This window comes from Gallus gallus, chromosome 3 (assembly GCF_016699485.2).
Source record: "Gallus gallus isolate bGalGal1 chromosome 3, bGalGal1.mat.broiler.GRCg7b, whole genome shotgun sequence".
In the NCBI taxonomy this organism is placed as follows: domain Eukaryota; kingdom Metazoa; phylum Chordata; class Aves; order Galliformes; family Phasianidae; genus Gallus; species Gallus gallus.
This window is the reverse complement of record NC_052534.1, coordinates 71,199,445-71,213,410: the sequence shown is the minus strand read 5'-3', so window position 1 is coordinate 71,213,410 and position 13,966 is coordinate 71,199,445. Positions and strand designations below refer to the sequence as shown.

At 46.3% G+C, this 13,966-nt stretch overlaps 1 protein-coding gene across 2 annotated transcripts; it reads right to left on the bottom strand.

Moving 5' to 3' along the window:
* Positions 1 to 5,237: 5,237 nt before the first annotated feature.
* COQ3 (coenzyme Q3, methyltransferase) lies at positions 5,238 to 11,331 on the bottom strand. 2 transcript variants are annotated; one of them, XM_419824.8, is made up of 7 exons: positions 10,960 to 11,062; positions 10,315 to 10,426; positions 9,940 to 10,092; positions 9,694 to 9,793; positions 8,340 to 8,582; positions 7,136 to 7,295; positions 5,238 to 5,831 (listed from the first exon to the last, which is right to left on the bottom strand). In XM_419824.8, exons 1-7 carry the CDS (start codon positions 11,024 to 11,026, stop codon positions 5,635 to 5,637), a joined length of 1,032 nt encoding a protein of 343 aa, XP_419824.3. In that variant the 5' UTR covers positions 11,027 to 11,062; the 3' UTR covers positions 5,238 to 5,634. The 2 variants fall into 2 exon arrangements, with proteins under 2 accessions (XP_419824.3, XP_015140154.2); XM_015284668.4 differs by lacking the exon at positions 10,315 to 10,426 and having other exon boundaries at positions 10,960 to 11,331.
* Between the last annotated feature and the right edge of the window lie 2,635 nt (positions 11,332 to 13,966).

Here is a 13,966-nt window from a genome sequence, read left to right as displayed (position 1 = left end):
CTTGTACCCTTGCTGGCATTAAGATGGTGCACAGATTGGAAGAAGGCTGCAAGATCTGCTTTGCTCTCTCATTTATGGGAAGAAGAATCAAAGCTTGCTGCTCAGCTGGATGTCATCCACCTTATCTCCTCACTTCTTGGAGCAAGGAATATCAGAACAATTAGTGGTACATCCATGTGTCTATATCTTCACTACATTATGTGAGGGCCTGAGACCTGATCAGATTTCTGAGTTGGGTATCGTGGCTGCCTCACCTGAGGTTTGCTTTCCTCTGCTGTTGTTGGTTGGTTTTAGAGAGCAGATCTTCAAGAAGGACCACTCATTTGCTGCTCATCTCACCACACCACAGCTCTTGCTGTCTCCTTCTTCCAAGTGGCCAGAGCTTGGGCAAAGTAATGCTTTAACAGCTCCATTAGTTGATACAGACTGTTTTCTGCTTAGTCCCAAGGCGATATGGTGTTAAGAAATCCTCCTCTCTGGATGCTCAGAAGAAACTCTCCTGTAAGCACTGCCCAGGGATGCTCTCTCTGAAGTGAAACCACCCCACAGTGCTGATGTGCGGAGACCTGCCATCCCCAGCCCCAGTGATGCTGTCACTCAGGTAGCACCTCGTGTTGTGTGCTGGCAGAGCATCCTCTGGGAAGGGTTGGGAAGCACAGAAATGCTTTTCTTCTGCTTGAAACAGCTCGAATTTACTGAGCCCTTGCTTGCAGAAGACATCATCCGATTGAGTTTGAGAGTGTGAATAAAAGCTCATCATAGCCAGCAGGCTCTGCAAGTTCCTTTTGAAACAGTCACTGGTTGCTGCCAGGATTTGTTTTGTTGTAATATTAATGATCTCTCTGGGCAGCTTGGGTTTCATATACACAACTCTTTAATTATTCAGATAAAAATAGCCAAGGTATAGCTGTAATGTGTTCATACTGCATTTCCGTTTGTATGTAGAAAAGAAGTTGGTGAGAACTTTGTTTAAATACGAGCCTACAGATACACAGAAGATATAAAACAGCCAGAATCTAAAATACTTCTCTTCTGTATGGAAGGACCTCTATGTAAGTCCCAGTTTACCTCGCACCTTCTGATAAACAAGGCCACTTTCGGAGGTGACTCACACCAGGAGACTGCCCCAAATGATGAAAATAGCTCCGTGTTCCTTCCTTTTGCACAAAAAAAATGTCTATGCAAGAAGCCTCCTGCTTTCTGCATATGGCAGTGCTCTGGTTGGCAGCTCAGTGCTAAGCTGGCCACATTCATAAGTTATTTGTATTGGTTGGACTAGATGATCTTAGTGCTCTTTTCCAACCTTAATGATCCCATGATTTTATTCTATGAACTAGGCAAACTGAAAATGAAACCCTAGTTGTCAGACCAGTCTTGTGGTCATTTTTAATTGTGTTATGATATGAGCTTTCTGGACAGCTGGCAAGTTGCACATTTCTGTGGTCAGATCTTTCATCTGAAGCTTTCCCAGAGCAGAACAGTTCCAGGAACCCACTGCAGTTGCTGCTCGGGGCGATGGCTCCCACCTCCCCTCCTTTTCAGGTATCGACTGGCAACAGCATCCTCCCATCACAGGGATTCAGACTCACGCTTCCATGACCTCAGTATGTGCATATTCTCATTCAGGAGAATAAACACCTCAAATCTTTTCCTATAACTCCTATTACAGGTTTATATAATACGGTTGCTTTATTTTAAGGCCATATTTACATTTTAATCTCAGCTATTTCAGGTTTGTTTTTTTCAGTTGGCCCAGCTCACGAGGACACAAGAGGTTTCAAATTTATTAATGGAACACTAATGGTCTTCACAATCCTTTTAAGAAGAAAAAATAATGTGTTTTTTAGAGACAGTGAATATTGATCACATCACTGGAGTGACTCCATGTGGGAATAAAAGCACGATGAAATGCAAATCAAGTATATATCCCGAGCTCCTAATGCACTGATGTCATCAGGAGAGGTGGCTGTGCAATCTATGTGTGTAAGTCAGGACAGGTCGGGTGGTTTTACATCCCAGACAAAAACCCAGCCCTTCTAGCTAAGGTAAAACATGACTTCATTTTATATCGCTTCAAGAAAATGGTGATGTGTGTTGATACAACAGTCACCATGATACAAAGGTTGGTGAGAAGATTAAATGGTCAGAGATTTATCCTATAGCCTGGAGGAAGCAGGGGAAATACAGGTTGATTTTTAGCACAAGAAATAATCTGAAAAGAATGATATTTTTGTTCAAATTTATGGTAGCATTCAGTCTAGGCAAAATTAATTGATTTTGAAAAGGCTATAAGAACAATATTCTACCCTCCATTGAAGCTGGGGAAAAAATATGTGATTGTGATGGCAAGATGTGCCTTACATAATGGGAACAATTTTTTGGTCACTTGTCCCATCATGAAGCAGGAGACAGTGCAGTAAAATCCACAGTGGGCTGAAAAAGTGGAAAGTTATTCCAAGGCAGTGAAGAATGCAACCTTTGCTTACAGCGAGAGCAGGGCTGGTCTCTTCTCCCTGGTGACAGGTGACAGGACGAGGGGAAATGGCCTCAAGTTGCACCAGGGTAAGTTTAGGTTGGATATCAGGAAACACTTCTTCAGAGAAAGGGTTGTTAAGCACTGGAATAGGCTCCCCAGGGAGGTGGTTGAGTCACCATCCCTGGATGTGTTTAAAAACCGTTTGGATGTGGTGCTCAGGGACATGACTTAGCAGAGGGTTGTTAGAGTTAGGGTACTATGGTTAGGTTGTGGTTGGACTTGATGATCTTTAAGGTCTTTTGCAACCTGAGCAATTCTATGATTCTGTGAAACCTCAAAACCTTCTTTAGAGATGCTGATGGGTAGCTATGTGCTAAGTGTTATTAGCCCCCTGGGCTCAACAAAGCCTGGCAGAGGGTTCTGGAGGTCAGAGCAGAGAGCCCTGCTTTGACACAGCGCTGTCGCTGTCACACAGAGCAGAGCTCAGCGCTGCCCCTCTGCTACCTGTGAGGAGCTGCAGCCACCATCAGGCCTCCCCTCAGCTCCTCTGCTCTGGGCTGAGCAAACCAAGGGACCTCAGCCACCCCTTGTACATCATCCCCTCTGGAGCCTTCACCATCTTGGAATACACAGCAAAGAAGTATTGTGACAGTGTATGCTTCCAATAAAAGGGATGTGGGCACTGTGGAATTCCACCTGGAAGCATCAGAGTACAAGACCGTTTAAACATAGGAAACACCAAAAGCGAGGATCTGGCAGCTCCTCATGTGTAATAAGGTATACCAACATTCAGTTTGAAGCCAGAGGAGCTCAGCTTTCCTTTGCAGGAGCTTGGTGATGGGGCAGGTATTTGAAACAAGGCACCAGGGTTAATGTGGAAACACTGAAGTGGTACTCAGATCTTCTCAAAGCACTGCAGCCACATTATCAACACTTTGATGGTGGTTCATCTTTTTGTCTCACTTATCTTTCTCCAGCCTCCTTCATTAGACCAGTTAATTGCAGAAGCTGGGCCTTTTGGCCTCTGAACCTCTCAGCTGCATGCCATTTTTCCTTCCAAGCATTTCTTAGAAGCACTTGGAGAAATCTTTCTTTTAATTAAAGCTGAGGTTTCAACATAATGGAAGAACTTCAGAATTGAGAGCATCTTGCAGGAAGTTTTTCCTCAAAACAGCTTCTCCTTACCATTCACAGCCACAGTCTTTTTCTGTTCCCAATGCTTACTCCCTTTATTTTCCATTCCCTGGGGAATTAAGGCAAGGTGTTTGCAAACACATGTACAGAAATGTTTGGGTTCTGTTGAAGTGGTCTAAAAGAGACTTGATCACAAGGGGACAATGGACAATGAGATAGCATAACAAAACATCAGGGAAGCTTCAAGTTCTGTTTTTCTTTAAAAAGAAAATTATGTGTGAATCTCTTCTGGGGATCTCCTACTTCTCGTATTAGGCTGGAGAGCAATTAATATCTAAACTATTATCTGAAAAGGCAGTTTTACAAGGGAGGTTCAGCCCCCCATAAGGGGCCATCCTACCCCGCCCTTATCTCTCCACATGGCTGCTGTAAGTCCTCAGCAATGGGAAAATCCATCTCCCAGAACAACACAACCACCACCCCCCAAAAAATGAACTGAGAAAGTTACTGTTTATTGGGCAAGTGAGCTGGATCAGAGTGCAGACAACTCGGACAAGCTTCGGACTCGGTAATGTAGTGCCACTGCATGGACCAGGGTGGAAGAGCTCAGACGTCAGGAGCCAAATCAGAGCTAACAGCCGAGAGTGGCCAGAACAACAGAGTTTACTCAGTTGCACCTTTTAGACAGATCACAGTTTCTGTACACGTATAGCAACAGTGGATGGGGTGCCCATGCATGGACACGTGAGCCCTATATACTGCCTTCTACATCACTGAACTCTTCCCATCAAGATCGTTTTTCTTCCCAAAAGCCCAACTATAGCATAGATATTACAAGGCAGTATTTACTGTCACACAAACGTTCACATCAGAGAATCCTTTCAGATTTACTATCTACGAATCACTACTATTTCCCTTAGTAATTAACCATATTCTTATATACATCATCAGATCCAACACTTTGATTCTGAGGTACCATGAAGTAACGCAGCAAGAATACAAGTATGTAATATAATAATTTAGCCCACCAAACCTCTGCAACAGGTGAAATACCCAAGTAACAAAGGAAGTTTCATTTTCAGTATGCAGGAAGGAAAATTAAAACACACAGCCAGGCCACCTGTTTGTCTGCTAAAGGGAAGCTAAGGGAAAGTGAAGGAGAGAAGGAAAGAGATACAACCGTAAACAGACATCTTATTTAGAAAGTCCTGTTTCAATAAACACTTTTCCTTATGCTGGCACAGGAAGTTTACAAGCGACTAGGTACGGCATGTCGATTCTAGGATGGACTGATAATGTGACATGTACCTAGCAAAAAGCTCGAGCTGCTTAGTAAAGTTCTACTTGCAGCTTTATTGCCCTTTATTTGGGTACAGGGAGAAGGTTCAAACAGGCACAGATAAAGTCACCTTATGGTGATGAGACTTCTGGCAGCAGGGGCACTCTGGGCTATAAGACTGGCCTTCCACTTCAGTGATCAGCTGTAGAAATAGCACAACCCAGCAGCAAAGGGTTGCTGCTCTTCTTTCAACATCCTCCTTCCCCAGTCAGGGAGAAGGCACAGTGTGGAAACAAGCGGTGACTGTGGTTTTTAAATGTATGTGTATTTCAACATGACTCAGTTGAGTAACTAAAATATCCAAAGCATTTTATTTCTCATACATTCCATTTTCAAACTCATCCTGCAGTTAAATATCATTCTACACAGAGCTGAGTTTTTATCAGATCCCACGGAAATCATCATCCGTAAGAAGGAGCCTTCTCAAAGCTACTGAGGGAACAATTTGAAACTACTTTTATATAAAATACTTCTTCCAGAGCTTTGCTCATGTCAATCTCACAGGATCCCTGAGGTAACGGGCACTTGTTTTTCTTGAGACTCCCCAAAAAATATCTGGCCAAAAATGGTACCAACATTATTAATGCAAACAGCAAGCTTGTTGTTACAGAAGGCTTTATTGTGCCAGTCTGTGTAGAACATTTTCTGTTCCTGGTGGCAGTCCATCAGCACACATCTCAGCTGGTCACACGCTGGTGCCAGCTGTGGCCGAGCACTGTTCACTTTCCATCTCTGAGAGAGGCTCTGTTTGGCTTGTCTGTGCCTGATCCCCAGATTTCACAGCGTGCAGGGCATAGTTAATGCTTGTGCTTTCAATCCAGCTCCAGGACCCGGTGAGGGGGTTGTACAGCATCCCATTCACAGTCTTGACAGAGCAGCTATCTAGATAAGTAAGAAGGCATAAAGAAACGTTTTCTTTCTGAGTCACTGCCACGTCAAACACTTTAGAACACCAAGTCTGAAATACACTTCTTCCACTTGTGGAATTGTGCTTCACAAGCCTGGTTTTGTCAGACACCACCAGCAGCAGTGACCTCACCATTAGCACACTATATAGTAAGCCACTGCAAAGAGAGACACTACAAACAGCCACATCTGGGTGAACGGTAAAGTTTTTTTTATAGGCAGACACAGTCCTTCAGACTGACACCACATGCTTCAAAATCAAAATGTGAGCATGTCTCTGGAAGGACTTTGCAGATCCCTCTAAGAGGAGGAAATATAAGAAAGGCAGAAGAGCGCAATCAGGAACTTGGCGCAAGCAAGGAGTGATTTAGCACTCCCTGTTGAGCAGCTCTGCGTTCACTGCATGCCCCTGCCACGTCCCAGTAGAACGCAGCAGACAAGGCAGAAAACAAACAGCCAGTCAAAACAAACCACTCCACTGCACCTGCTGCTCCTTTTCAGGAGAGAATAGGAACGAGCAGCAGCACGTCGAGTCAGGCCGTGATCCCGATGGCACTGCTGGAAGGTGCTGTGCAAAGGCCTTACCAAGAGAATACTCACACATCAGGTTCCCTACAGTGAACTAAAGGAGACTGAAATATCTGACGAGAGGGTTTTAAAGCACGCGTAGAGAAGGAGGGCAATGAAGCAGAACTCTTCCCAGCTCAGTACTTTGTCTCTTTTAAAAGCAATCAGACCGCAGCTGATTTGATCACATCAGCATGCTACTGCTTCTCAAGAACTGACTGCTGTACTTGTGGTAGATTTCACCTTCACCATCTTAAAGGAATCTTTTAGTAACATAATATTCATAAAGAGCCGCAACCAAAAATAAAACACCTCCTCCCAGCAGGAAGATGACAAACAAAGCAGTGCAGCAGGGCAGCTCCGGGGTGCCAATATGGTCATTTCCTGAAACCTGACCTAGAAGGTACGAACCACTTCAGAGCGTACATCCTGCCACCAGGACAGCATGGAAAACCTTGGCCTTCTTGCTTCAGCTGTCATGGTGATTTTGTTTGAGTCATCTCTGCATTTGTACTACTCCATTTAGTTTATACCGTAGCCAGCAAGCAGCGGTGTCTCTAACCCAGAAATGGTATTTAACACCTGACTGGTAACTCACGCAGGAAAAGCTGTGTTCTGCCAACAGCAATCACCCCAGCTCTCTTATCCCCTGGCTACTCCTGCAGCGAGCACTGTGTCTCTCCCCATGCTCCATCACCCAGCCCAGCACTCACTTGCTTCCAAGAGGCGCTCCAGCTCCTCTGGGGGAACAAACTTCTCCCACTCGTGTGTTCCTTCTGGTACAATGCCTGCTATTTTTTCTGCGACCACAATTCCCAGGATATAGGACAACTGAGTTTTATTGATTGTAGTAATGAACAAAGAACCTCCGGGCTAGTTAAAACATTAAAATGTTAAGTGAGAAAAACATTTATTTGAAAACACATGTTCAATTCACCCTCATTAAAACTTCAGCTGTCTGTCTGCAAGCCTATATGCTACAAGGTAACACAGCTATAGTCAGAAGGGTGTGAAAACCAATTCCTTGCACAGAAACCATCTAACAAAGTCACTCATAACATTGCCCAGGAAATTGATAGAAGAAAGGTGTAAAGTCAATACAATTCCTGTTGTGAAAACAAAGATGTTTTAGGTTTTTTTTCTTCTTTTTTTTTTTTTTTTAATTGAAGCTTTAGTACAACATGCAGTACTGCTCCATTTATCAGACTGCTGAACATAGTGCTTGCATTAATGATGACAGGGACAAAATCCAAAGCCAGCAATGAATTCTAAGTATTTAAGAGACTTTTTGGTAGAAAAAAAAACCAAGGATAATCTCTATGTCACCAAATAGCTGAAAATCAGCTAAGGATTCCATTCAAATAATCTATTATTCTCTCTGATGACCAGAAAGACACATCACGAGATCAGAGAGATGCTGCTTGTGCACCAGGCCTACCATCCTTCTTTGCAAATGAAATGATATCAAAAAGAATAGAACAACACCTGATTATCTCTGAGGATCACTATCACCCTTTATAAGTGACTCAGGAGCTTCTTCTGAACCAGAAACATTATTACAGTCAGTTTAAAGGCAGCCCGAGCCACTGCACTCCATAACCAACAGCACTGACTGGTTTTACGTAGATGAAATGGGATGCAACCAGATCTATGAAGGCCTGGATGCAAAGCAACATCTCAACAGTAGGTAACACCACTAACACTTTCCTAAGGCAGGGCAGGGGAAATAAATATCCTCCAACTTCAGGTTCCTGAAGGTGGGAAGATATACTTGCACCTCTGGAGCATGGCTCAGCCCTCATGCACCCAGGTGGAGAAAGGGATGTAGATGGAGGCATTCTCACATACCTTCAAATGAAAACCTCCGTAATAAAAGAGAATAAATATTTCCAATAACGAAAGCAAGAACTCTCTTACCTTTAACACCTGAGAGCAACACTTGATAAACATTTCAAGGTCAGCCACATGCTCCACGACTTCAGAAGCTACAATTACATCAAACGTTTCCACAGACTCCTCCACAATCTCCTCCAGTGAGCCACACTTGTACTGTATTCTCTTGGCCAGAACCGGATCAAATGACTTGTGCTGATCCGCCGCTCTGATGTTTTCTTCCAGAGGATCGATTCCAGTAACTGAAGCTCCCAGTCTACCTAGAGGCTAAGAATTCAGACTGTAATTTATTCTCTGCGTGAAAACAATTTATTTAAAGGTGCTTTCAATTTCACGATGCCCATAAACGATGCAGGAAACACCTACCAGGGAACAAGGCAAACACCTGTAAATGATGGGCTCTGGTCCAGCAGTTTTATTTTGAATGTTAATTAAAGGGAAAATAAAAATGCTTAAGATTTGCTGCATGGGAGCAATAATTTTCTCTGACAGAAAATTATATACCAGAATAGACAGTATTTTTCAGAATAACTTCTGAATCCACTTCGTTGTCCCAAACGAAGATTTCCTCCCATGTTACCCTCAGATAGAGGGAAAACAAAGGAGGGAAATCAACACAGTATGTAAAGGGGGAAAACAATGCCTTATTTAATTACTGTCATTACTTTCTTCAACATCCATCCGTAACGGCAAATCCTCATATCTTTTTAATGGTTACTTAATACGTGATTATATCTGGGGCCTTCTCGCTGCTGAGAACTGAACACTGATGTTTGCTAGGATAGCAGCAGGCTTGGCTGTCACTCAAGCTCCTCCAGTGTCTTCTTACTCATAGGTTAACACCTCAGTCATCACCTCTTCTGAAACCGAAACAGGCTGCCGAACATGACCACATGTATGTTATTCCAACCCGAAATCCACCAGTTATTAGCCTGAGAGAGCCATGCAGCACACCGGTTCTGCACGTCCTGTCACAGAGCAGGCTCTCATTAGACCACAGCATTTTGCTCAGAACGAATTAGGGGAAAAAAACAACCAGAAAAACAGGGAGAGATTCAGGTCCCTTTGCAACACTTCATTTCAGACGCCGATGAAGTTCCCAGGATCACTCAGCCAGACCTGTAATGCTGAAGCTACAGACCACCCATGGTCTACTGATGAGATGCAGCGCTGCTCAGAGCCCATGCAACCATTCGGTTCCACCTCTCAGCCCCCGGGTTCTGCAGACCGCTCAGGAGCCCGCGCTGTCTGTACTGCTAACGTATCCCTGCAAGAGAAGAGCTCCTCCTCCGAGGACTAGAAATGGAAGAGCATCACAGCTAACCCAAACAATACACGTGCTTCTGAACAAGAAAAACAGGAGCGTGCCGTTTCTCACCTCACTCAGCAGTCCACCACCACAGCCAACATCAAGAATCTTGACCCCAGAAAGGGGGCTTCCCCGCTGGTAGGCGCTGCCCATGTTCAGCACAGTGTCTCTGGGAGAAAAGGGCAAACACATAGGGTGGCTCAGTAAACGCAACGTGCAGTTAACCCGCATGCTGCTAACGGTTATACATTCTCGGCGTTTACAGAGGTTGCGGAGAAACAGTACCCATAAAAACACCTGTCTTCAAACCCACACCTAATAAACGGCACTCTGATGTCATTCATGGAATGCAGGGCTGAGTACTCTCCTTGCTCGTCCCACCACCTGTGTGCCAGGAGCTGGAATTTCCTCATCTCCTTTGGATCCACCGACGACTGCGAGGTGCTGAGCAGCCTCCTCACGGTGGCCCTGAGCAACGAAAGCCACGTCATGAAACTAATAGCTGAAATACGGCGAGAAAACACGTTCCTCATAATCAGAGAATGGGGAAAACAAAAAAAAAGAGCCTTCATCAAACTCAGTATTTGTGGGAATTAGCAGTGACTTCAGGCGATGCCATCACAACGTAGAATTAAGCCGTTAGAGAAGACGGCAGCCCGTCACACGGCATAGCTCAGCCCCAGTCCTTACATGCTGCCGTTCAGGTCAGTCGCAGCGCTGCTGGGATTCAGCCGAACTTTGCCACTGCGGTCCAGGAGAGCCCTCGCGGGGTGCGTGCGGCAGGACGGCTCCCCGTGGCCACCTGCGGACACAGAGCGGGGCACTGAGCGGCACTCCCTGGCTCTGCAGCTCGCAGGCAGAAAGCAGCCCGGCCTATCACTGCTGCTCTGTGGGGCTCCTACGCGTAGCCCTCGTCAACGTGCAGTTTGAATACCCGCTGGTTATTGCTACGTTAGAAAAACGAAGGCGGTTTATTCTGACCATGACTGCACAAACACGCTGCTGGTTAAAACAAACCCAGGGCTCCCGTCCCTGATTCGCTGCGTGTCGGAGCGCGGAACGCACGGCTGCACGCTCCTCTGCGGCTCACGCACACACGCACCGGCCGGGAAGCGTCCCCGCGAAAGGCGGCCGGGCGGGGCGGGGCACGGCCCGGCCGAGGGCGCCGCGTTCCCCGGCCCTCTCCAAATCGCCTGCCGCCTCCCGGGCCCACCGCGGCGGCCCTGAAGGAGCCCGGGCTGCGCGGCACAGACCGCTACACCCCGCGGGGCCGCGGATCCTGCCGCCAGGCCGGGCCCCGCCCGCTCGCCCCCCCTTCAGTCCTCTCCCTCTCACCGCCCGCAGCCCGCCGGCCGCTCAGGGCGCGGACGAAGGCGCGGAGCGTCCCCCCGCCGCCCAACATCGTCGCGCTCCGGGCCTCCCGCTCCGCGCGTCCGCCGGCAACAGGGGCGGCGCCGCGGCGTTCCGCTGCTCTCCGTTCCTTTCCGTTCCGCCGGGCGGTCCTCGCCCCACTCCGCTATCCTCATCGGGATAAAAACGCCGCGTCGGAGCCCGGGTGCGCCGTCTGTGCGCTTTCCCTGCAGCGACGTGCTGCGGGGATTTCGCTGTTCTAATAGCTGTGAAGCTGTGGGGGTTTTCCAGCCCTTCCGCAGAGGGAAGGCGCGGGAGGACCGCCATGACCGCACACAGGGCCGGCCGCTCCACGGTGTGAGGGCGGATTGCTGCGGCACAGAGGGACGGGGCCCTCCGCAAGCGGGAACGCTCCGAGTTGGTGTCTGCCGTGGCTAAATGCACGGTGAACTTGCCCGGTGTGTGTGTGTGTGTACAGCTGCTCTGCTCTAGCACGGGCTGCACACGCGTGGTGGAGTCACCGGCTCTGGAGGTGTTCAAGGAACGTGGATGTGGCACTGAGGGACGCCGATGGCGGGCGTGGCGGGCGGGGGCTGACAGCTGGACTGATCTGAGAGACCTTTATGGACCTTAACGATTCTGTGCTGCATTTGGCAGAACAAAGGCACAATCTGGAACAAGCGAGCCAATATACACGCTGCCACTGCTTTTGTAATTTCTATTTGAAGAAAAAAAAATAGTAACAAGTAATTAAATGCGCGCACACTGGCATGTGTTTTTCGTAACAGGATAAGCTGGCTCTAAACTGGAGGCAGCCATTCCATTATTGCAATCCATCACTAACAGCAGGTTGTAAGACAACAGCGTTTAAGAGCAGCAGCCCGGTCTCTGCCCTCTCCCTCAAAATAAACCCTCAAAGACACAATTTTTCTCCCAAATCACAAATTATGCCCTAATTCAGAAAGTTTGTAGCTGCTGAACCTTTACAATCTGTTCCTTTACTGCTGTTTGGCCTGTCCATGGCAGCAGCCTGGTTCTGGACTGCAGAACAGCTGCCTTTGCATATATATTCAAGTTATTTTTGTTGTATTTGCCTTCAAAGCAGCATTAGCATGGAAACCAGCTCTCACTTGACTCCACGCTGTCCCTGACTCATAAATATTCCAAGGGAACCCCCCTGGAGCTGCTGCATGGCATTCAAAATTGCATGCCTCCACCTCCTAGACTGCACGAGTATGGAAGCATTTTAAGAGGTTGCTTTATGAAGGTAAAACAGAGTAACAATCCAACCTGGATTTTCCAGAACGACACATCCCCATTTTTGCAGTATATATTTACGTGTTTTAAGAACACTTCAAACGTATAGAATTAGGACTGGATGTTACTTTGCCTCAGTGTTTGACGAAACACTCATGAAGGTGTTACTAGACATGAAGGAGGCTGATGGCTGTGGTGTTGCCATAGAACCAACGTGTGTTTAATGACAGGCAGGCCACGTATGCTGCTCAGTGAGGCTCCCCCAGCAGTTTGGAGATCGTATGCTCTTTTATTGGCGTACAGGCACTACCCATAGAAGTGCATTTGCGTCTGAAAGAATACTTTTCATATTTACAGAAGTGACAATTCCAGTTGCTGGCAGAGTATATCAAGCTTTCCACACAGTCTTTTATTGTTTGATAATATAAAATCTGACCTGAAAATCAAATTCAATGCACTATGGAAACTGTATTCCTCAGTAGCTTTTCTTCAATTGCCTTTTAATTCTCTTCTCTCTCTCTCTCCAAGTCCTCCTAAGATAGCAGATCTGCCACGCTACCTGCTCTGCACAAACTCTCACCTCTAAGCAAAAGCCAGCAGCAGAAGGGGCTTGGATCAACCTACCATTATTTATGCCAATCAAAGCAGAATTTATGCCGTATTTTGATCGCTTACTCTACACTACGTAAATTTGGAGTGCATGTTATTTGTAAGTGAATTAACTAAATATTTATCCCTAACAGGGTTCTGGTAAACATGCATGTATGCAGCAGCCATTACCTTGCTTAATAAGTGTCTGGGGTAAAAAATGGGATTCTTTGCAGCGAAGCAGCTTGCTCCTGCCTCTAATTATGAAAAACATACCTTGGCAAAAATGTTACATAGCTGCATTCTGCTTGTAGTTCAATGGATCAATCTGCTCAAGAAGACATGCTTTGCGAGTTGCTGCACTGGTGCAATTTTTTCCCTAGAAGACACAGCCATCAAAGAGCCCTCGCTTTGATGCTGAGCCTTTTATCTTTTCCGCCATCGGTATCAGAGCCGACCTCTGGGCACAGACCTCCAACGTCCTCCTGAAATGATGTTCCTTCTGGAACAGGCAGAGGCCTGGGGTTGTGCGGGCTTTGTTCCTTTGTTTTTAAAGTAGTACCATTTCACATTCTTGTTACTAACAGCCGTAGTTGGTTTCCCAAAGGATGTAATCAGTGATCTCTTTCACTTTATGGTGATACTGCAGTTAATATTTAAGTTGCTGTCTAGTAGCCAATGTGTTCGCTTTATAGGAATCACAATTCTCATAACAATAGCATAAATAACCAGTTTTAATGTTTACTATACATTTAGAGCATGTGCCAAAATGTAATGTTTCTCTATCGTCAGTTTCCTAATGCGCACTGAGCGCCATTTATAAATATATTCCACCAAGCATCTCACGTACTGAGTCTCGTTCCCGCAATGTCCCTGAACGTCCACAGAGTTTTCTCTGGAAACTGGGTGAGGAATAGAGTTCCAGAGCACTGTCACACAACATCAGTTCGTTGCACATATTCCTAATGGGGCTCAGTCTAAGCGCCTGTATTACAGTGACCCATATTTTACACACACAGCATAGGTAACTCGAGAGTCCGGATAAAAAGGAGATTAAAAATCTATTACACATCTGAAGGAAGGTGTCTACTCTCTGTCCTTCCACATCCCCCACCCAACAGCTGAATCCCATCGAATCCACGGCTAA